General features: G+C 36.0%; 1 protein-coding gene and 1 long non-coding RNA gene across 9 annotated transcripts in view; one reads left to right on the top strand and one right to left on the bottom strand.

The window, feature by feature from the left end:
* SERCA (ATPase sarcoplasmic/endoplasmic reticulum Ca2+ transporting SERCA) overlaps window positions 1-19,394 on the bottom strand; it is a 46,273-nt gene extending 26,879 nt beyond the window's left edge. For all 4 annotated transcript variants that reach the window (XR_001097120.2, XM_012294261.2, XM_012294260.2 and 1 more), the window contains exon 1: window positions 19,269-19,394. Coding sequence is in view for 3 of the 4 variants with exons in the window: in XM_012294261.2 (XP_012149651.1) it covers window positions 19,269-19,386 (118 nt within the window). In the remaining variant the exon portion in view is untranslated. The remainder of the gene's footprint in view (window positions 1-19,268) is intronic.
* LOC143265307 (uncharacterized) lies at window positions 17,857-20,856 on the top strand. Of its 5 annotated transcripts, XR_013039721.1 has the most exons (5): window positions 17,924-18,470; window positions 18,588-18,655; window positions 18,828-18,992; window positions 19,191-19,481; window positions 19,636-20,856. It is a non-coding gene; the product is annotated as an uncharacterized LOC143265307 (long non-coding RNA). The 5 variants fall into 5 exon arrangements; XR_013039715.1 differs by lacking the exon at window positions 19,191-19,481 and having other exon boundaries at window positions 17,857-18,376; XR_013039717.1 differs by lacking the exon at window positions 19,191-19,481 and having other exon boundaries at window positions 17,857-18,376; window positions 18,531-18,655.
* The last annotated feature ends 3,260 nt before the right edge of the window (window positions 20,857-24,116 follow it).

The raw sequence follows: 24,116 nt of genomic DNA, 5'->3' as shown, positions 1-24,116 counted from the left end.
GCCCGTATTGTTGTTTATTAAGACCGACCGTGTAATCGGGATTTATCGTTTAATTGAAATATACACGGACACTATCGAATTATATCCACACAATGATACATTATCCTAACTTGTAATTTATCGCGGCATTGTGAACCTGATTCATGATCAACTATTTATATTGAAGTCTTTGATAGTTCATGCATGAACTCTTATAGAAGGCCATTGTTCTAAGAAACTTTCTTGTTTATCTAATTAAACAGTTACTTATTAATATGTTGGATACGAATTTCAAATTTTTCAAATTATCAAACTTTTTCAAATTTAAGAACTTTGTACTCACGAATTTCTAAACTTTAGGAATTTTTAAATTTGCAAATTTATAAATTACCAAGTTTCCTATCTTAAAGTCAAAAATTTGGCAAATATTCAAACTACCAAATTCCCCAAATATTCAAACTCCTAGAGTTCCAAGTCCTTAATCCCCAATTTCCCAAATATCCAAACTCCAAGATTTCCAAGTCCTTAAACCCCCAATTTCCCAAATATCCAAACTCTAAAATTGCCATCTTAAATCCCCAATTTCCCAAATAGCCAAACTCCAAGATTTCCAAATCCTTAAATTTCCAATTTTCCAAATATCCAAACTCCAAAATTGCCATCTTAAATCCCCAATTTCCCAAATATCCAAACTCCAAGAGTTCCAAGTCCTTAATCCCCAATTTCCCAAATATCCAAACTCCAAGATTTCCAAGTCCTTAAACCCCCAATTTCCCAAATATCCAAACTCTAAAATTGCCATCTTAAATCCCCAATTTCCCAAATAGCCAAACTCCAAGATTTCCAAATCCTTAAATTTCCAATTTTCCAAATATCCAAACTCTAAAATTGCCATCTTAAATCCCCAATTTCCCAAATAGCCAAACTCCAAGATTTCCAAGTCCTTAAATCCCCAATTTCCCAAATAGCCAAACTCCAAGATTCCCATCTTAAATCCCCAATTTCCCAAATATCCAAACTCCAAGCTTCCCAAATCCTTAAATCCCCAATTTCCCAAATATCCAAACTCCAAGAGTCCCATCTTAAATCCCCAATTTCCCAAATATCCAAACTCCAAGCTTCCCAAGTCCTAAACCCTCAATCTCCCAATTATCTAAATTCTCAAAAGCCGCTGTCCCAAATTCCTAATCTCCCAACCTCTGTAAAAACATAAGTTATTTAAAGCTCATAGACCCGTTTAACACGTCACGTTTCTCTAACTAAAGCCATTAATTGGATCAGCCTAAAGTAATTACATTTCCAGAATGTTAGATCGATCAGCCTCGGCGAACTGTTTTTCTTGAATTTCTCGGCAAATGTCTCGTCGAGGTATTAAAGAGTTAGGCACACCGTAGCATATTTTAACACCTTGTAAATCAAATCAGTACTTTAACGCGTCTTGAAAGATCTGATAGTTCGAAGTATATTGCTTCGGTTATATTTCATCGAAATGTTACAGTAAATAGCTCTTCACTCTTCCCTACGCTGTGCACAGTAAATTTGTCAAGATCAAAGTATGTATTCAGCTAATATAGTATAAATACTCTAGTTCAAGCATTTTGTTAGAAATAACTTTTTATCGACTTTCGCGTTACAATTTACCTTCCGTGTTACGCTTCTACGATGTTTTATCGATGCCAGACTAAACTCGGGGTCCATTTTGTTCGCCTATTTTATGATATGATGCACCATGGCGCATCACTTATTTCTGGTATGCTAGATTATGCTACACGTGTCGCAATTTATCAGGGCAAAATGCACGCGTTTCAAAGCGGGCACGTCGGTACCCATACATCACAGGAACGAGGCCATCAATGTACATTTTCGGGGACCAATTACAAGAGTTCGTCATATATTCGCGAGTCAACGCTCCGGAAGTAATGTAATTTATTAAAATATTCGGGAGGTTACATGTCGTTGATTTTGTGAATTTTCGTAGTTAGTCGTTTTTGAGTAGCGAAGACGTTATATTGCAGATGAGGGGGCAGAAGACAATTTTGAAAATTGGCAATATATTGGATAAGGTAACAGATTTCCTGCACTGATGTTACAGGAATTTAATGTGAGTATTTTGAAGCTTGAGGAATTATAGACTTAAGGTGATTCTGGGGAATTTTAGTAAGTTAAGAATGTTGGAGGAATTTAGGAATTTGAGAATTTGGGAGTTTGAAGATTTGGAAAATTTTAGATTTGTAAAGTTGGAGAATTATGGACTTGTAAATATAGAGAATTATGGATTTGTAAATTTGGGGAATTATGAGATGCAAATTTGGGGAATTATGGGATGTAAATTTGGGGAATTATGAGATATAAATTTGGGGAATTATGGGCTTGTAAATATGGAGAATTATGAATTTGTAAATTTGGGGAATTATGGGATGTAAACTTGAGGAATTATGGAATGTAAATTTGAAGAATTATCGACTTGTAAATTTAGGGAATTATAGATTTATAAATTTAGGGAGTTATAGGTTTGTAAAGTTGGGGAATCATAGATTTGTAAATTTTGAAAATCATGAATTTGTACATCTGACAATTTTCAGGATTGGAACATTTCAAAATATAAAAACTTAAAAATATGAAATTTTATAATAAAAACTTCCGTGTTTGTAACTTTAGAATATATAAAGATTCGAAATTACAAAAAAGTAGAGAATTGAAAAATTTCGAACTAAATATTTCCAACGATATAAAATACCCTCATCGAGACCTTAAAGTAAACCAAAATCATCTCCAAAGTGCATGTTATTTTAGGGTTAAGGTAGAAATTAACACGGTGGTCAAGCCCTTGCCACCTTGGTTCGAGGGTCGAAGTCGACGAGTAATACGGTAAACTGTTAGAGGAAGTTTCCCTCTATCGATCGAATAAGGGAAGCGTTAAATTTGTTGCTAAAATCGTACAACAGATAATCTTGGTCACCGCAAGAAAATCTAAGGTTATGTTACTAGAAATCTTTCAGTCTAATTACATCTCGAACATCGAGTGCAACGGACTAATCAAAACTTTTTTACAGGAATTTTCCTGGCTTAGGACTGGTGAAAGTTTATGCATGGCGCTTGAAAACTTTCCAGTCAAACTTTAATAACATATTCTACTATGGAACGAGGTTCTAAAGATTCTTTGCTAAAATGTTATGACAAAAACGTCAGAAGGTTGGCTATTAATATTGCATATGAGAAAGGATGAAGAAGATCGCTATAGAACGTTGTTTCTTTAATTTTATTAAAGAAAACAAATCTTTAAATTCACCGCGAGGAATGTGTTTGGATAACTTTCTCATAAAAAATTCTGGGAATCAAAATCTTTACATCTTTTATTTTATTAATCTTATAAATCTGTGTTTCTAAGTATTCTCGATTTTATGCTCGCTTTTATGAGGAAGATACGAATCGTAAAATGCAAGACTAACACTGTTACGTTACTTCAAGTTGTGTACTCAATGCTAAATTTGAGAAAATAGCTTCCTGCTTTGTAGTATCGACGTTGTAAAACATCAGAAAGATTTGACGCGATTTTAACAATTACAATAACTTTGTAAGATTTAACTAAATTTTACAATAGTTCCTGTTTCCTACAAAGTATAATAATTTTGAGAAACTACAATTCCTGCGAATTGTAATAATTTTAAGTAACTATAATTCCTACTGATTCCTGCAACTTATAATTTCGTCAACAAACTTTCTCACAAAAACATAGAACTGCTCTGTTTTTATCGTCATTATGTAATCATAAACTATTTATAGCAGTGTTATTAGAATACGTAATTTGTTGATAGCTTAAAATGTTAATTACAATCAATAACGACCGCAAATCCAGAAAATAAGAAAAGGCAGTGTGCACGAAAGACCCTTGACGGGAGCGTTCAAGTATCCCGGAGGACAGTTAAACGTCACAACGAGCTTTAATTTTGAAGAGCGGCCTTAAAACGAATTAACCCCATTTGCCGCGATAAAACTTAATGCAATTTCATCGTAACACGCGCGATTTACCGAGTTCCAACCGATTTTTTTTCATTCGAAAATGTCGAATCTAGTCTCGATCATAAAAAAAATATCTTTTATCTTCGATCGTTTCGATTCGAGTCTCTGTAATACCGCGTAACAACAAAAAGTTTCCTTCTCTGTATAGTTTATTAATAATAAATCAGACGAGTTACTCTGACGTGGTTCTAACTCGAGGCTCGTCCACGTCAGGTGAACACAGACGCGGGAAAACATTCGAGCAGCGGTATGTTCACAGCTTGATTATACAGTTTAGTAAATACCTTTGTAAAGAACTTATAGTGCATAGAATATACACTGTTTGGAGATAATGCGTGTGTACATGTGCTGCAAATTGAACAAGCGTTTAACATGTTAATTGTTATTATTACTGCCATATATTTGTATGTTATCGGCGTTTTTAAACGACGATAATTGGACACGGGATTTCGTTTTAATATTTTTGCAGATTAGATGTTGGATAGAGAAAATGACAACTTTTCAGTCTTTCAAACATCACTAAATGATTATTAAATTGAGAAGATTCCTAAATTGTTCAATGTGCAAATTTTTAAATTTACAATTTTTAAATCTGTCGACTCTAAATTTTCGATTTAAACAATTTTCAGTTGACTGAGTGTAAAATTTTCAAATGATCAACCATGTTTCAGATTTTAAATTTTGTAAGATTCAAGCGGCATGGAAGGAACTCTTGCTATACAGGGTGTTCCACAACTAGTGTAGGTCCCTGAATTGGGAGGTCGCTGACGTAAAACGCGGACTAATCAGAGCGCGAGGAGTACACATGCGCAGACGCGAGCCTAGTGGCTGAGCCCACGTACTCCTCGCGCTCTGATTGGTCCGCGTTTTACGTCAGCTACCTCCCATTTCAGGGACCTATACTAGTTGAGAGACTCCCTGTATTGCCAACAACTATCTCTTGTGTAACGATACACGTACCAACGATACATTTAATAAAAGTCACACCTTCGCATTACCTATTAAAATGCTGATCAAATATGTATATAAAAAAGAAAACAATATTATAAATGTTAATATTATACCACAAATGCAAAATATCGAACTGGATTAATATGAGTTACGATATGCAATGTACAAAAAGTAAGGATCTTAGTTTCTCTGCTAATAAAATCAAAGATTTTGAAATTGAACATTTAGACATGAATCGGGCATTATGTACGCTTCTTAACCGCTTCAATTGATAGTATCGATATTGGTCGACGCACTTGCTTGAAATTATGATCAGAAGCATCTCAGAATAGAAAAAGAACATTCTACCTCGATGATTCACCGAGGTGGATTGAATTTTAGATTGTTCCAGAAGATCAGGTTTATTTGATAAAAAAAGAAAAGAGAAGAAAGGCAAGGCGTACTGTTATTGTTTCAAACAGAACCGTCAATCTATGACGTCAAATAAGCATCGAGAAAATTTCATCGGACGCAAGCAGTGTTATTGAAAATTATAGGTATTTCAATTTCAGTATTCAAAATTATCTCTTTTCTGTTGGTTCAAATTTCGAATAAAATGAAAATGTGTATCGAGCAGAAACGAAGCATTTATTAGAACCAACTACTTCGAATAAAAACGTTCGTTTTTTTTTTTAAACGATGAATTCATAATTTCAGTAATTCAAACAAGAGAACTGAAAACCACATATGAAATTAAATTTTAGTCGAAATAAAATCTTGCTTCGAATAAAAAATTACTCATTATTTTAGAACATTTAAAAAATGTTTATTACAAGATGAGTAAATTTTCAGTGAAAGAAAAAGTGATTCTTGGTAGTCAAATATTTTCATTTTATTCGACTATCTTATTTTTAAAATTATTTAAAATGGAACTGAACATTATTCGGTTGTAGAACTATGTCAATGTAAAGTGTACAATTAAATTTCAAAAGTGCAATGATTGTATGAAGTATTATTACGCGTGATAAATTGCCATGTGTTGTATCGCCACGCGTTTATTGCTTCTCACGTGTCGTTTCGCTGCGCGTTAGATCGTCACGCAATATATTATCACGCATTATAGATTCCAATGCGCCATATCACCACGCGATGTATTGCTAAGCATTACAGATTTCTACGCGTTGTATTACCACGCGTAATATATTGCCACGCGCCGTATCACCACGTGTAATTTATTACTGTGCACCGTATTACCACGCGTCGTGTCACTACGCGTCATATCACCAAGCGTTAGATCACTACGCACCATATTACCACGTGTTAGATCACCACGCGTCATATTATCACGCGCCGAATTGTCACGCGTGAAATCCCTACGCGTTAGTTCACCACGCATCGAATTGTCACGCGTGAGATCTCTACGCGTTACTTCGCCACGCATCAAATTGTCACGCGTGAGATCCCTACGCGCCATATTACCAAGCGTTAGATCACCACGCGCCATATTACCACGCGTTAGATCACCACGCGCCATATTACCACGCGTTAGATCACCACGCGCCGAATTGTCACGCATGAGATCCCTATGTGTTAATTCACCACGCACCGAATTGTCACGCGTGAGATCCCTACGCGACATATTACCAAGCGTTAGATCACCACGCGCCATATTACCACGCGTTAGATCACCACGCGCCGAATTGTCACGCATGACATCCCTTCGCGTTAATTCACCACGCACCGAATTGTCACGCATGACATCCCTTCGCGTTAATTCACCACGCACCGAATTGTCACGCATGAGATCCCTACGCGTCAAATCACCACGCGTTAGATTACCACGCGCTGAATTGTCACGCATAAGATTCCAACGCGCCATATCACCACGCATTACAAATCCCCATGCGTCATATCACCGCAAATTACATCCCCACGCGTCACAACGTATTAAGTCGCCACGCGTCATATCACCACAAATTACATCCCCATACCCATAACACCAACCTATATTCTATATAAAGCCAGGCTCACCCCGTTCGTCACCTACGCCCCTGAATCTGTCATAAAACGATTAAACATTTTCCAACGCACCATACCTTCGAAACTCAAGCGACGTCATCGAAAAGCTGAAACATGATGCGGTTTCGTGCGCTCGCGAGAATCGCACGGGTCAGATTAAATTATAAATGTACCATAACGCGCGTAACGCGTTTAACATATGTGTTCAACGACGGATTTTTAAACAAGAGAAACGCTGTTAATTAATGCGTACATGGCACGCTGCACGGTAAATTTAAAGGTTGTTATGTCCTATTTAAAACGTAATTTCGTTATCTAGCGAATGTGTACACACACATGCAAGATAAAACGGAGCGATATCGTCAAGTTTATACCGTCGCCGGTGTCCGTGAACGTTAGAGCGAAAATCCTCTCAAACGAAATTCTGTTTCGAATTTCATTAATCTTTCGCGCTCTGAATATCTTTTGATAGGTGGATCTCGTGCAGATATTTTTACGTCGGCTTTTGAAAACTGGCATTCTTCGAGATAAAAGATGTACCGATGTTTATGCATTCGTTCATTGTTTGTTCTGTCCGCCAAATATGGGTGACGTAACGAAATGTCGAACAGAAATTGCACAGTCAATTCACTGTACATGCTTTCTTTATAACTTTGAAATTTTTTCCTGCGGATATTAAATTTGTCAGCTAGTTGCAGGTAGTTTCATCTATACCGAATTTTTATTATTTGCACATCTATGAAAGTAAGAACTTGCAGATTACTTCTTTAACAAACGTATCCGATAAACAATGTATACATTAAACAGTGGAGTTACCTAATAAAAATTGATTAACGTACAAAAATATTTGGAGCTGATTTCCGCTTCGAGCTAAATTGTTACTTAGATAACGTTGTTTTACGATTTCTTTACGTCATTAAACCGTGTGATCAAATGACGATTACGTTATTTAATCGCGGCACTAAATGAAGGTCAGATTCCTGACCTACATATCGTATATCAAAGTCGCCGAAATCAGCAAGGTTTACTCTGTTCCACGTAATCACCAAAACGTTTCATTCAACATTAAACAAACGGAACACCTGTCCGATTTCCAACCGCGGATTTTCTCTTTCAAAGGAGCAAGCTTGCACTCGTACAATGGCGAATGTTGGCGAGAATTCAACGGAAAATTAAAAATCGTTCCCGTAGGAGACGAAGCGGACCGCGAACAGAGACTAGGGAGGTTTACGAACACCTACGTGTCGACGTCCGGCGAATATATTTCTGGAACAGAATAAACGAATCGCGATACGCGGTTACGAAAGCTCGAGCCTTTCCAACGATTCTAAACGACTGACACGTATCGTAATAAAAAGCGAACGTATCGAGATGACATCGGTTTTACTGTGTTCGAATCTTTGATATTTATTGTATTCGATCGCGCAAAATGTTACAAATGGCGATTTAAAATAGTGGACATTTGGGGACAATTTATAAGAGTACATTTGGGAATAATTTAAAATGTTATGAGCATTCGAGAGGCGATTTAAAATATTATGGACATTTGAGAGGTTAAAATATTAAACATTTGGGAGGTGTTTTGAGATATGAAGGTTTAATGGAGTATTTAATGTGTTACGAACATGTGAGAGGCGATTTTAAGAGATGCTGAACTTCAGAATTAAAATTTCAGGAATTGCACATTGGCAAATGGGATCTTGATTTAGGACCCGATATCCGCGAAGCAATAAGCTAATTTTAGTGAACTGTTACCTAAAATACCGTCAGAGATGAAATGAGTGGAAAACGAATCGAATGACAATAACCGATAATGTCCGATCGAGCCTCGATATATTAACCTCGGTTACTTTCGCGTTATCATTTATCGAAGTGGCGAGATAATCAATGTGGGTCACACGACTGCAATCTGAAGAATTATTTTCGCGGACAGTTAAAAGTTTGTAACACGGTTTTTACTTCCTCAACTGACATTGAAATTTAATTGCTTCCTCCGTTCTGATCTGATAATGTATTAATAAACATGCACATGGTTTTTCTTATTTGATATGGTCACACTGAACGAATAATATAGCATCATAGTTTTTAGCGTCAGATTTAGATCAGATATGGCACCAGATGTTATGTAATAATATAATAATAGTACATAATTTTATTATAATCTTATAGTAAACTCGACAGTTGCTGAAATTAGTATTGTTTGAAAAAAATTATATTATAAAAAATTGAAAGTACGTTATTTATATCTTATATCATGTTCTATGTTCAATTTAAACTGTTTATTTGTGGACGGTATGAAATTAATCCATTTTCTCAACAAATTATTCTAACCCCCTGCCGCATGATTTATTCAAATGTGTCAGTCAGAACTACTCACTGCTACAATAATCAAATAAAGAAAATTAGAATGTTATACATCTTTCGTACTCAGCTTGACTACGTAAATTATAACTGGACTAAAACATCAAGCTGAATTGCCACTATCCCCGATTCTAATTTCCCCAACTCCCAATTTTCCTAATTCCAATTTCTCCAATTCCTAATTTCCCAATTCCAATTTCTTCAATTCCCACTTTTCCCAATTCCTAATTCCCCCAATTTCCACTTTTCCCAATTTCCAATTTCCACAATTTCCTCTTTTCCCAATTCCTAATTCCCCAATTTCCAATTTCCCCAATTCCAATTTCTCTAATTCCCAATTTCCCCAATTTCTACTTTCCCCAATTCCAATTTCTCCAAATCCCAATTTTCCCAATTCCTAATTCTCCCAATTTCCACTTTTCCCAATTCCCAATTTCCACAATTTCCACTTTTCCCAATTCCTAATTCCCCAATTTCCAATTTCCCCAATTCCAATTTCTCCAACTCCCAATTTCCTCAATTTCTACTTTCCCCAATTCCAATTTCTCCAAATCCCAATTTCCCAAATTTCCACTTTCCCCAATTCCTAATTCTCCCAATTCTAATTCCCCCAATTTCCACTTTCCCCAATTCCAATTTCTCCAAATCCCAATTTCCCCAATTTCCATTTTCCCCAATTCCTAATTCTCCCAATTCTAATTTCCCCAATTTCCACTTTCCCCAATTCCTAATTTTCCCAATTCTAATTCCCCCAATTTCCACTTTCCCCAATTCCAATTACCCCAATTCCCAAATCCCTCAACTTCCAAATAACCAAATTCGAAGCTGCCTCTCTCACGTCTGTGCACGCGTAATCCCCGCTCTCTGATTGGTCCACGTTTTTCCTTAACCCTTTGCACTCCTTAATTTCTTTTGCCTACCAACTCTTTCATTTACAAAATAGATCAAGAAAGGGTATCTTCATCAAGTGTGTTGTAGCGCGTATCTGACAAATACATTTTTCACTTATTATTAATAGTAAATTAATCAAAATATATATATCGAACCAATCTGTTTATCTGAATTACTTATAAGATCAAAAAAAAATGTGATATCGAGCCACACTCGACATAAAAGGGTTAATAATTCAAAAACGAAGCTTCAAACCCCATTTTTGCAAAGGGAAATCTTATTCAGAATCACGTCTCCCTTGGATCCACACTGGTTAAGACACCTGAATTTTTCATTTCAGAAAATATTCAACCAATTTACTTGATTTATTTATAACATCCAGAAATGTCGAGCCACATAAGAGTGCAAAGGCTTAAACATCGCTTTTACATTTGAGCCTCGTTTGCACTGAAAGGATTAAGAAAAGGATAAAAAGCGAGTGGACAATAGCGTGCAGCGAATTGAAAGTAGGCAACATATGCGTACAGCACAATACAACGAGCACATATCGTTCTAATAACGATCGTGCAGAGCTCGTTTCCGACCGGTCGATTAATGTGGCCCGTTTTCTTCGACGAAAAACGGAACGAGAAAGGGTCGTTCATCGTCGCACAATGTTCAACGACGGTTGTTCGAAGCCGAAGAGAAACATAGTTGCACAGATCGACTAGTTACTATACGTATTTTATTTTCGTGAACGAAAGACGATACTTGGCGGCACACTCTCCTATTTTGTAGGCCTCGTAATCGAGAGTAATGCCTCGCCACAAATTCAACGGGCGAGGAAAATGTGAATCTCTGGCGAACGGAAAGCGGAAAGTAAACACATCTGGGAGAGAATTAATATTATTCTCGGCAATGTTCTTCCGCGAACATCCGAATTACTATTTCATAGAATGGGTGATTGTAAGGTGATGGTACATTTATTTTTTGGTTGGTGTTGCGATTTACATGGGTTTTATCCGGTTAATTATGAAATAAACTAGTATTAGGGATATGTGAATTCCAGTTGCGTGACTGTTAAGCGTGTGAATAGAAACCACGTGGAGACCTCGAGTACGGAAGCTGGGAATATTTATTACTTCAGTGGGATAGTAAAAATGTTATCAATAGAGATCGTAATTTCGTGGGTGTCTTTTGTACTGGTTACTGTCTTGCGATCCGGTGAATTGTTTCTTACATCTCTGAATTTTCAAATCAACATTTCTAAATTTCCATTTCAAGGTCTTACATTTCTACAAGTTTAAATATCTAAATTTCTAAATAATCAGGTTTTAAAATTTCTAAATTATCAAATTTCCTAATTATAAAATGTCCAAAGCTCTCGATTTCTAAATTCCTAAATTACGGAATTGTTAAATTACCCAATCACTAATTTCTAAATTTCCAAATTTCCATATTACATTTCCCAACTTTCAAATTTCCAGATTTGCAAATTTCGAAATCATAAAATGTTCAAACCTCTCAATTTCTAAATTCCTAAATTATTGAATTGTTAAATTACCCAATTACTCAAATACTTAATTACTAATTTCCATATCTCCAAATTTTCAAATTACATTTCCCAATTTTCAAATTTCCAGATTTCCAAATTTCCAAATCATAAAATGTCCAAACTCCTAAATTTCTAAACTCTTAAATTCCCAAATTACTAATTTACCCAATTACCCAAATACCAAATTACTAAAAGCCTAAGTTTCCACCCATAAAAATCTAAAAATTAGAAAACTAAAAATGTCTCTCAAAAAATTTCATAAACCCCCCACTTCGCTATTCGAATCAATATTTGTTTGAACTTCACATAACCTCACCTAACGCGAAGTTTAATCAGTCAAATCTATTTACATACTCTTGCTTGAACTTCAAACACCTTCTCTCAAAGTTCTTGTTTGAGGTTCAAACAATAGATCTGAATGATAAACTTGCGCGTTAGATCAGGTTACGTTAGGTGAAATTCAAAGGAAGACAAACAGAGATGAGCGATAAAATTATACGTTACATTCTACGTCAATAATTTTTATTAGCCCTAACGATATTATCGAAATATTGATAATATTTTGACGCCACTGATATTTATCAGTAATAATTCAAGAACTAAATTGGATCGATTATCATCATCCGTCATTCTGACGTTATTGAAATACTATATATATGTATTGATTCATGTGTTCTGTAGTGGAGCTCATTTCACGGACCATTGACCACAGTATATTTTTTTAATTGGCCGGCTGAACGAGCTTTTGACTCGGTCAGTCTCGATAAACATTTTATACTCGAAATTAGAAAAGCTGGAGGATTTTGGTAGCTACTCTGTTTAACTGGAGAACCTTGTTGATTTAGTGGTGCTGATTCATCTAAATTTGATAAAACTTCTTAAACAACAAGTAAATCGTGAAACGGTTGATTTACCGTTTGATACATGTAGTACACGAGTGTACATACACGTGTATATTCTAACGAACTCTATTTTTTTCTTGTAATGTATAGGGTGTTTCACAACTAAGTACGGACATCCCATAAATAACTTATCATAAAACATTTTCCTTCCACAGATAAATAAGAAAATTAATTTGCACATTTCATAGATTTTCAGTAACTTGTTCTTTTCATACACGTATTAGTTCACATATGTTATGGTATGCGATGAATTCATAAATTTAAAGAAGTCTACTAATGAATTAACACTAAAACTAACAAACCGGTCAAATGACCGCTCCACAAGTTTCTTATTATAAGATACACATTTTGTTAAAGTACATTCCTTGAAATCAGCATTGATTTTCATCAAGATAAAGAATAAATGTGTGTACTAATTTATGTTTCGTCGTTCGTTTATTTATTTTTTAACTTCAAATTAAGTGCACATTATATGCCGATAGGTTTAGTGTTAAAATTAAAGTTTGATCACTCGGAAGAAGTTAAAGATTAAAACAAAGGATTCGAAAATAGCGTACAGAAAGTACAGCGGAAACCGATAACAATTTCGATCACGGTGCGTAAAACCTTGCCCGATTCAGATTCGCGAATCGACGATTGACAGATAACGTGTCGACGCAAACCGCTATGACTTGCATTATGCAGATCAGGAAATACGTCGTTAACGAACCACGTCCGTGTCCGTAATCGACTACTGATAACCCGATAATCGCGTAAACTTTTCATAGCTGTTAATACGTCAATGAAACCAAAGTAAAATTAGCAAAAAGTTAATTAGCAGTTTACGATTACCGAAATCGTCAACAACTGAACATGACCTACAGAGATTGTAATAGGGGCAGTCTACGAAGAATTACGGGAAAATTTAGGGCAAAATCTGGGCAAAAATTAAGAAAATTTTAGGGAGAATCGGAGGAGAATCTAGGAAGATTGTAGGGAGATTCTAAGATTGAAACGAGAATAATAAAGTACAGAAGAGTTGTATACAGTTTCCAGGAAGAACCAAAGGAGAATGCAGATAGGAAAATTTGATAGATCGAGGGAAAATTTAGGAGGAAATCTAAGCAGTAATTACAGAGGTTTTAAGGAGGATCTAGGGATATTTTAAAGTTCCAAGGAGAATCCAAATTTCAGAAAAGGTTTATAAAGTTTCCAGGTAGAACCAAAGGAGAATGTAGGTAGATAGGAAAATTTGATGAATCGAGGGAACTTTGAAAGCTCCAAGGAAAACCTACTTTGAGGAAATTCTAGGAAGATTTTAAATGAGTAGCTTTGTGGAACTTCTGAGGACCGAACAAAATTTAGGCTCTTAAAGAAGTTCTAAGAAGATCCATAATAAGATCCAGCAGAAGAATCTAAAGAAAATCTAAAGAAAATCTAGATTGGAAATTCAAGATTTGAAGAAGAACCTACAACTTTGTTCTACAAAAATTCTAAAAACATCTAAGAAAGTTTGAAGAAGTTTTCAAGAAATTCCCAGAACTTTTCACATTTCCTGACATACAAACCGATGTTAATTATACATAAGAAATAGAAATCTGTGAATGATCATAGTATCTGTTTCATTCACGGTTAAATTCGGAACAAAAAATCATACGCGATCATTTTCGATCACTGAGAATATTTATTGCCCGAAGCAGAACCTCAAAGAATGCGTCTGGCATTCGGTGATCTTTGCACCAATAAACGAGCGTAAAAAGTAAGAAAATAATAAACGAAAAGTATCAGGTGCGATCCCTCAAACGAAGGAACACTTTCGCCATCACGACGGCAGTACCAGTTTAATTCGGAATAATAATTAAGAAACGAAAACAATCAGACAGAAAATTATAGTAAGTTCATATTCACGGTTGAGCATCGTTTGAAACAATATTGAGGCAAAAGTATCGAAATCTGTCGAAATCTAAATTATTACCAAGTGAAAATTTATTTGCGTAATAAAAGTTTTACAAACAAAGGGAATTTCTGAAAATAACATGTAATTTTTAATTCAAAGATATTTTTATCTGAAACAAGATCTTATTTCAAGTAAATTTTATCATCAAATTTTTTACATTATTTTTGAATAATAAAACTGAATTATTTATTTCTTTAATTATACAGATAAGTTCTTATTTGAAACAATAACTGATTTTTATAAGTAACTCATTCCTGAGCTTAATTTTATTAGAAATTTAAGTTATGAAATTGAAAGCATGCTCAACTCTGTATTACCCTTAAAATATCATAATAAAGTTATTCAAAGTGTCCCCTTTCCTTATCCAACCCTAATATAATTTTGTTATATAACATTCGAAGCACCCCAATGTTCAACACTGATAATCGATTTCATTATACCCTCCCAATATTTTTAGCGTAATTGTCAAGATGTCAATTCAAAATTGTCGAACCGATAAAAGGTCATTCATCCACTAACGGTACCGCTTTTCGTGCGTCGCGTTAGTAATAGAACATTTTGGGCGACCAACGATTTCCACTTCGCAAGGCCGTGCAATTCACAGTATTATTGGCTCTCGTAATCTTACGTTCCTTTTCACATGCAAACGCAGCTTATTAATAGATTTATTGTTAACTTTCGCGGTGTACGTTACAGTATTAGCAGTACCTTCAAACCGAAAATAAATTGCAAAAATAAACGGAGCACATAATATATATCAAGATACGGAATCCGTTTTTATTCGGATGCAGTACAAACATGTTAAGAGTAAAAACTAATAATTACAAACTGTATACTGAAACATTCTCTATAGAATGTTTACTATCGTATACAATTTTTTTTTAATACTGTAACAATCAATTATTTACAATTGTTTCATCCATTCGAAAATCCACGTTTTCCAATATTAAACAGAAATAAATGACAATTAAATGATATCGTTGCAGCACAGAAATTTTCAATGAAAAAAGAAAACCGAGGACGAAAGACGCAATTACGAACAAGCGATTTATATCAATGGAACACAAAGAACATCAATCTTTGAATGATCAGTGAATTACGGAGTATCAAGCAGTTTCATTCATTATCTGTAATTCTGTTTTTTCTTTCACGGTTCAAACTGAAGATAAAATATGACGACAGGTAAGTCGCGACTTATCATTTCGAACGTATACAAAGAACGACACTGAAGCATGGAATATAAAGTCTGCGGTGGTTAAGTAATGCGTGAAGTTCGCTAATTTTTTCGACGGACAAATCGATTCCGAGGAAGAAGCTATGAATATTCGTTCGTTAACGCGTTTCATTGATTTTACGTCAATTAACAGGTTTCCAACGGTGGTTCAGAAAAAGGTGTAACACGTATCTTACTGCAGATCGTCCATGAATGCCACGATACTAATGATTCAAGGCCGCTATTGACAATCCACCATCTATTATTATTTTCAAACGCGACGAACACGCGTTATAACGGGAAAACGAGCACAACCTTGCGGTTCTGTTCGTGTCTCGTCTTCGCCGCTCACTTTCGAGAAATATTTCTCTGGTAAAAACCTCACTGGATTACGTATTAGATTGTGACAGCGGTTCGGAGAGAACACGCTCTATTCCTTTTCATGGAGAAGTAATTGTATCTCAACCCTTCTGCGATGGGCAATTGATGGGTAGTGGCGCGCACGGGACCACTGAAGGGTAGTCAATTTCTCAATTTCAAAACCTGAGTATTTCTCTGTAAATTGCTGATATTCGAAATTTAACGTGTCTTTAATTCGATAATTGGAAAAATTCAAGTGGAGAAAATTCGTCTCGAGTTTGAAATAATTAGAAATTGCATAAATTTTAAATGGGAAATATTGAAAGTAGGCAAATTGGAAAAATCGGAAATGGACAAATTGAGAATTAGAAATAGTGAAAGTGGGCGAAGTGGAAATTGGAAAAATTGGAACTGGGAAAAATTAAAAATAGGCAAATTGGAAAAATTGGAGCTGGGAAAAATTGAAAACAGGCAAATTGGAAATTAGAAAAAATTTAAAATAGGCAAATTGGAAATTAGAAAAATTGGAACTAGAAAAAATTGAAAATAGGCAAATTGGAAATTAGAAAAATTTGAACTGGAAAAAATTGGAACTGGGAAAAATTGAAGATAGGCAAATTGGAAAATGGATAAACTGAAAATAAGTAAATTGGAAATTGAAAAAATTGGAATTGGAAAAAATTGAAAATAGGCAAATTGGAAATTGAAAAAATTGGAAATGGGAAAAATTGAAAATAGTCAAATTATAAATTGGAAGAATAGAAAGTTTGAAAACTAAAAACTGAAAGCCCTAGAAAAATAGAAATTAAAAAAAATAGGAAGTTAAGAAAATTTCTCTATTTCAATAAAAATAAGTGTTATAAATTTTGAACAGTCCAATATATTAAAATTGATCGGTATACTGACGATGAAAGTACAGCTTATCGGGTAGCTTCTCTTTTTTATCAAACAAAGACCTCCACGGATACATATTAATCGTTCGATATCGACTTGTATTTATTTATGTCCATTATCGTTCGATACCATCGCGGTTTCACGACTCGCGATATGTAAGACATTGGAATAATTAATACACTCTTGAGTGCGCCTGAAATAGTTACATGTTTTAGCTTTCAGCTGTTGGAGAGGCACAGATAGTGACGTGTTTTTTGGAGCACGAGAATGGTATCTGATACTTCGTAAACTAGAGAAGCTTTCGATTGATTATTTTATCAAGTTACTCATTGTTCGCAAATTAAATAGACGGACACTTTATAATTCGATAGTGACTAAAAATTAAAGGGAGCGGCTCAATTTTCTCCTCACCGTGGTACACCTAACTTTCATTAATTTAGCTTATAAAAGGTACCTTAACCATCTTCGTTATTTAAAATTTGAAAAGACTGGTAACACAATTTTAAACCCGTCCGCGATAATTCATAAATCATTAAAATAATGAACAGAAATTTTTTAAAAATTTTCTATCCTATAATTAAAGCTTAATTAATTGAATAAACCTTCACAGATCAGATGACCTATTTTAATGCTTCAACAATTAACTGACGATCTCGCTATGACGATAAAAATATTAAAATATAAAAAAACGATAACACGATTTCGAGGCGACTACATACATCGTTAAAATAATAAATTGCAATTTCTGTAAAACAAAATGTACACTACACTTGATGGTTTAATTGAAAATTGAAATAAACAGACAAATGAACTTCATCGATCAAACGACCTATTTTAACTTTCAAACAACGATGAATGCGAAATGTACACAATGGAGTATTTTTAATATTTAACGTGACCCGTCGAAAAGCAGTTCGCGATCCACAATGACTGTCTCTGCTCTAAACCACAGATTGAGTCAGCAAAAACCTGAACGCCCAAAGGTTAATGCTTCAACAACGAACTAATAATCTCGTTATACGAGAACAAAAATATCTGGCATATTACGATTATCACGATACACGTAACATTAATAAACGGTATTTAGGGTGTAGTGTGGTGATTCAAGGGATTTCATCGATGCGGGCCATTGAGAAAACTTAGAACACGTGTACCAGCAGACTGGCAGTGGAGTGGAGAAGAGTGGGGGTAAACATCGTGCGTCGTGTATAGACCAATGCTAGCTCAAGTAGCTCGATAAAGTCGTCTTTACGATTCGTTGTATACTGAAGTACACAACAGTGATTTTCCATGAATATTTTAAAATATCAACAGTTCACTGATTAACAACATACAAAGTAAAAATTTTTAAATTGTCCCTCGTACTAAGTTATTCATTTGCATGTGTAATACATAAAGAAAAAATGATGACGTGTTTAATATGTTGCAATAGTAAGTGTAGTGTATTTTATGCTAACAACGTTTAATTTGTAACACATGTATTTTTTGTAGTTAACAAAGTATAGCTTGAATAGTGAGTTTAAACGAATGAATGCTCTAAAATTTCAGGAACTTATCAATTATCAAATGTGCGAAAAATATTGGAAATTTTAATCCATAATTAGTGACTCATAATGGTAAGTCCATGTATACATCCAAAATATGATGACACATTTAACACGTTGACTGTTATATCAAAACTGCTGACAGTTATTTTCACAATATTTCACAGTGTTCTGCAATATTTTTACAATAATTTATTTCTAGCGCGTATAAATTCAGGTATGTAACATAGACTTTTCTTATTAGGGAAATAACAAAATTCCAAATACTACAAGTGATGGATTTCTATAATAATTCAAACATTATACAGATATGGATGATGTGGCAGTCAACGTATTAATATATTACAGCAGCAAATACTATCCACTGTGTTTAATTTTATGTTAAGCATAGTGGTTAATAAAGTGCAGAGTAAGTTATATATTGAATTTATGCAATAGTGATTTCTAATAAATTCAAAATTGGTTTGTTTTATTAATCAAACATGGAAAAAATGTGAAAGAACATAATTAGATATCTCATTTGATATATAATAATAGTAAATAATATCATTTATATCTGATTTTATGCTAAAAGTACATAATCTATATATGTTCCGTGGCTAATAAGGTAAAGAATAATCATTGCACGTACGAACCAATGGGCAAAGACAAAAGTGTTATAACATTAAACAATGCAGTTACTTACCGTTGAGACCATACTTCTCCTGGTTCCTCTTCACTTGATCAGCGGATAATCCTTTATCAGGATCGACGTTAAAGTAATTTACTACCTCTTCCACTGTCTTGCAATGGCCGTCCTCCATGATTACCTTATATTGGTACTTCACTAATCTTATCTGTTCAGTGGTTGACCACGTTCATTCACACTGTAGTTTCTGCAATTCAAACAAAATTATAGGTTAGAAATTTTATATTAAAAGATTACTGATGGAATATAATTTACATAGTTAATAAAAGAAACCAATAGGTGATGAAACTAAAACAATCATATTCAAAATCAATATAACTAAATAAAACAAAGACATTATTAAACAATCGAAAAACCGTTACAGACTAGCTACGAGAAATGTGGATTTGAATTTTAATAATTTAACCATCAAAAACATCGAGATACAACAAACAGAACGGTGTTCATAAAAAAAAAATGTAAAACATGCCTCAAAATAGAAATAATCACGAGAAGTAGAAACTAACGAGAATCACGCGTGTATACGATCACATTGTAAACCAATTCAGGTTAAACATCCTTGCCTAGCCACGAAAGTTTCTACGATACACGTAATTCGACAATCCCGATAAATTCGAAGGAAAATATTCGATAAGATTCGGTAGTAACATGAAACTCACCAAAGAACAAGCACAAAGTATTCGTTGGCGACGTGTCACTGAGAAATTACGTTACGGCTGTCGAATATTTAGGTTAGTTACGGGTCCCTACGGTTCACTCGAGCACACAGAGGAGAGGAAGAAAACAGAAACGAACTGACACGAACAAACAACTCGCTGGCCACTGAAAACGAAAAGTTCTACGAACAGGTCGCAACGTATCACGATACGCGGGCACAGAAATTTGAGACGCACGTCATTTTCATTACGATATATTTCCCGTAAATGCTAAGCAAACCTCTTCTTCCGTGAGACTGACACAGCGAACGGCAAATCATTGCACACGTGCGCCACCTGGCGGAATGCGCTATTAAACAAGTTGCTGCACAACTGCGCATGCGTCATTTTACGATCGCAACATAAGTTAGTAAGTTAAAATTGAAAACGTCCGCTGACGAGTTCTCGTTTCTTCAAACACGATATCTTTTTCCTTTATCGAAGCGAGAAATTCCGTGGAATAATGTTTACTGTGTCGTACGTGGGAAATGCGTTACAGAGACGGCGCAACACGACGCAGGAAAGTGCGTGCGAGTCGAATGAACCAAGCATGTGGAGCGACGCCATTGGCTGGACAGCGTTCGTCAAGTATGACGCACTCAGCTATTTTCAGTCTTCTGCTAGTCTATTTCCTTGGCGCGTATTTTAAGACATTCAAAGGACATCGCTATATTGTCGTTATGTAACCTGTTACTCTTATAATTTCATCTCGATCATTTCGATCGATAGTCCGCAACCAAACATCGACGATCGAACGTATCGATTTATTAATATATTTATCGACCAAGCACACTATTCGTTTTGTAAAATATCGTGATCGAAGTACCATATTGAAATCTTTTACTAAGGTTATGTAATAAAAAATGAATAAAGTCTGATATACGTTTAAATTTGTCTAATATATATCACACGCGTAATTGCAATTCAAAGAAGCGAATTCAAAATAAATTATCATAATCTTTTTTTAATTTCTTGCCCAATATGAATTCACGTTATGTAATGCGCGCCGATAGCCAATGTCTACGCTCGTGTCTAAAATTAAGTTTATAACTTTCCACGATTACAACAACTGCGACTCGTCGTATTGTAGAAACGTTAGTCAATAAATTTAGTTAAGCACACCGAAACAAAATAAACGTCGTAAAGTAGCAAACTTATACGATGCAGAAGAAAATAAAGCTGTTGACCGTTTTATTAAATATTTGGGACTATTACTTATCGATAAGTAATGAATATCGAATGCGATTCCATTATCGAGACACGTGTCGTGGCAACGTACGAGAAGATCTCGAAAGCAACTCCCTTATTCTATCGATACGTCATAGTACGATATTAGTAGCAAAGCGTACAGGGGAACTATCGTTCCAGGATCGATCGCATCCCTCGTTGTGTCACAAAGATTGTTCTACGTTCAAGGTCGTCGCGTACCGGAACTTAAAATTCCACCCAAGTGCAAAGGTCGTCGTAGCAAACACCGAAGCCAAGGTTAGCGCTATACTTAAGCGTGAATGGAGTAGCCGGGAGAGTCAATCGGGGTTACGGTCATGAGCGATTTCGGGCATTGAGAACATGCCTTGCGATCCTGTTCTACCGTCATTCAACAAGTTCTACAAATTCACGGATACTAACTTGATTTGTTTAGGGTGCGTTTAAAAGTAAACGAATCCTCATAAAAAAGCTTACTCGCCAAATTCTATGTCATTCAATTTGATTTGATTCAATTTGGCGCGATTCACTACAGCACAATTCACAATGCAAATCGTAATTTAATTTGACGCGATTCGAATTGAAAATTCAAATCAACGCACTTCAATTCGACACGATTCGATTTGGTGCGATACTGTTCTACGCGATTCAATTTTGACAAGATTTTCGATGCGTTTCAATTCCACATAATTCAATTTAAAGCGAATCAATTTCACACAATTCGATTCAGTGTGCGATTCAATTCAATTTAATATGATTTAATTTAGCACAATTCAAATGGATGTCAATTTGACACAATTCAATTCAAGACACAATTCTACTTGACACAATTATATTAAGTAGAATTCAATTTGGCGCGATTAAATTCGTATCCGAATACCCGAGGTTTAAACAGCGCGAACATTCGTTTGCATCCAGCTGTTTGATGCAACCGAACAGTCTGCTCAATGATCGTTTAAACTAAACGAGGACAAACAAATGTGCCTACTCCGCATTCTGGCTCATTTGTACTAAACGCACCCTCGGACTCAAGACCTTGATGGAACCTAACGATCGATGATGCATAGAAAGATATCTCTATGTCCAAAGGCTTTATTAAGCAAGGGAAATCGAAAAAAAGTAAAAAGTGAAAATCCGGGTTTAAACTAACCCTTTGAACGCTAGTACAAGTAGTTGTCCCGTGGTAGCGACGAAAGTGCACGAGCGATCATATCAAGGTTCACGCGGGGGACAAACTTCGAAGAAAGGCACGCGGCAAAAGGACGACGACGACTACAGCTGGTCGATTGGTCGCACGGGACTGCGGAACACTTGGGAACCGGTCCGAAAGCTGTCCGGACGACCAGCTCGCTCGAACGCCCGGGACGCGACTAGCCGGCCAAATCGCGCGTGCCCCAGCGGACGATTTTAGCACGTCTCTGACGACGACTTCCTAATTATTTTGGCAGAGATGGCCAGCAGCCACTCTGACTTCCCTTCCTCTCCCCTATCATCCTCTCGCTCTCTTCATATTTATTTAACTGTCCCTACCTACCCTTCCGTCCGAATCACACCCCTTTGCCTAACCTTCGTTTTCCGACATTCATTCTCGCTCGATTTCGTGTGTTTTTATTTTTAAACAACACCCGTATGGCCTCTCCCGCCTCTCCTTCCACCGAAGAAATAAGGGAGTGTTTCGTTTTTTAACCGCGAGCAGCCGAGGTGCCAGCGACGAAGTGTACGAATGATTCAGTGAAACGAAATCGAGCGCGAAACGTTAATGCCATAATACTGTTAGGTAACGGATAGTAGGGTGATATAATATTCGAATCGTTGGTGGCACGGCGGAACCGTTTCTATTTGAAGATGAGATGCAACACGGTGGACGGGCTATAAAGATAGGAAATGTAGTACGTTTATTGGCAAACAAGTAGAGGTCGTGTTTGTATGTAACATGAGCCTCACATCGACACGTACGATGAAGCAATACGCTATGTTAGTCTGGGCTGCTACTTAAGCTGCCGTACTATACTTCAAAGTAACTAAACTGCCTATCCAACTTTTAATGTACGTGGACGAATTACGACTTTCTGAAAGACAGCTTTTGATGTCTACTATGAATAACGTATCGAAACCAGCACAACGAAAAAACGGAAGGCTATCTCTGTATCATACTATCGTTAATCTAATCGGATCTAACTCGTAATCCCGTAAACTAATCCTCATTCTTTTCGATTCGCTCCTCGACAAGCGTACAATCCCAAATGATCACTGGACACCGAAACAGAGCATCGAGAACACACGATGATCGAGATCCAGGGATACACCCTAGACAGAATCTGCCACGCTTTTGTAACAAGTTTCCACAATTGCGGTTCACGATTGCTAGTCCCTCTTAGCTTTACTCGTCGCACAACACTTCTCGGATTGTCCATGTGATTCGCCGGGTTCTATAATACTGCTTCTCCCATGATTTTTCACACTGTGTCGCGTACCATCACAAAAAACACTAAATATCTCGGCGATGTTCAGCGGCGGTGGTCGCGCGGCCAATCGGGGACTTACCAAATACTACTTGTCTGTTTTTCTTCTTGTTTGTCGATTGTCACCAGGCTCTCAGGAACCGACCCGGCTCGTGGGGTGTTCCCGGGTCGCACTTTGATCGAGGCGGCACGGAATTCGTACGGCGCGGATCAAGGCGAACGCAAAATTGTGTCACGCACACCGTGCAACCGTGTAATCCTTCTTCTTCTTCTCCCTGATTATGTGCGATTATCCGTTAATTAACTACTCCTCCCTGGGCATCGTTCTTGATGACGCGTGCTGCTGCTTCTTCCTTTTTAATATTTACTCTTTACATGAAGGGTGTCGGAGGGCGAAAACAAACAAACATTCAAAGGGCAACGCCTGCGCTGCTCAACGAAACGAAGCGACGAACCTCGCCGAAATTCCTTTAAATAGTCCG

Source organism: Megachile rotundata, chromosome 1 (genome assembly GCF_050947335.1).
Source record: "Megachile rotundata isolate GNS110a chromosome 1, iyMegRotu1, whole genome shotgun sequence".
NCBI classification, from domain to species: Eukaryota; Metazoa; Arthropoda; class Insecta; order Hymenoptera; family Megachilidae; genus Megachile; species Megachile rotundata.
The sequence above is the reverse complement of the archived record's forward strand: the minus strand, read 5'-3'. Positions and strand labels throughout refer to the sequence as shown.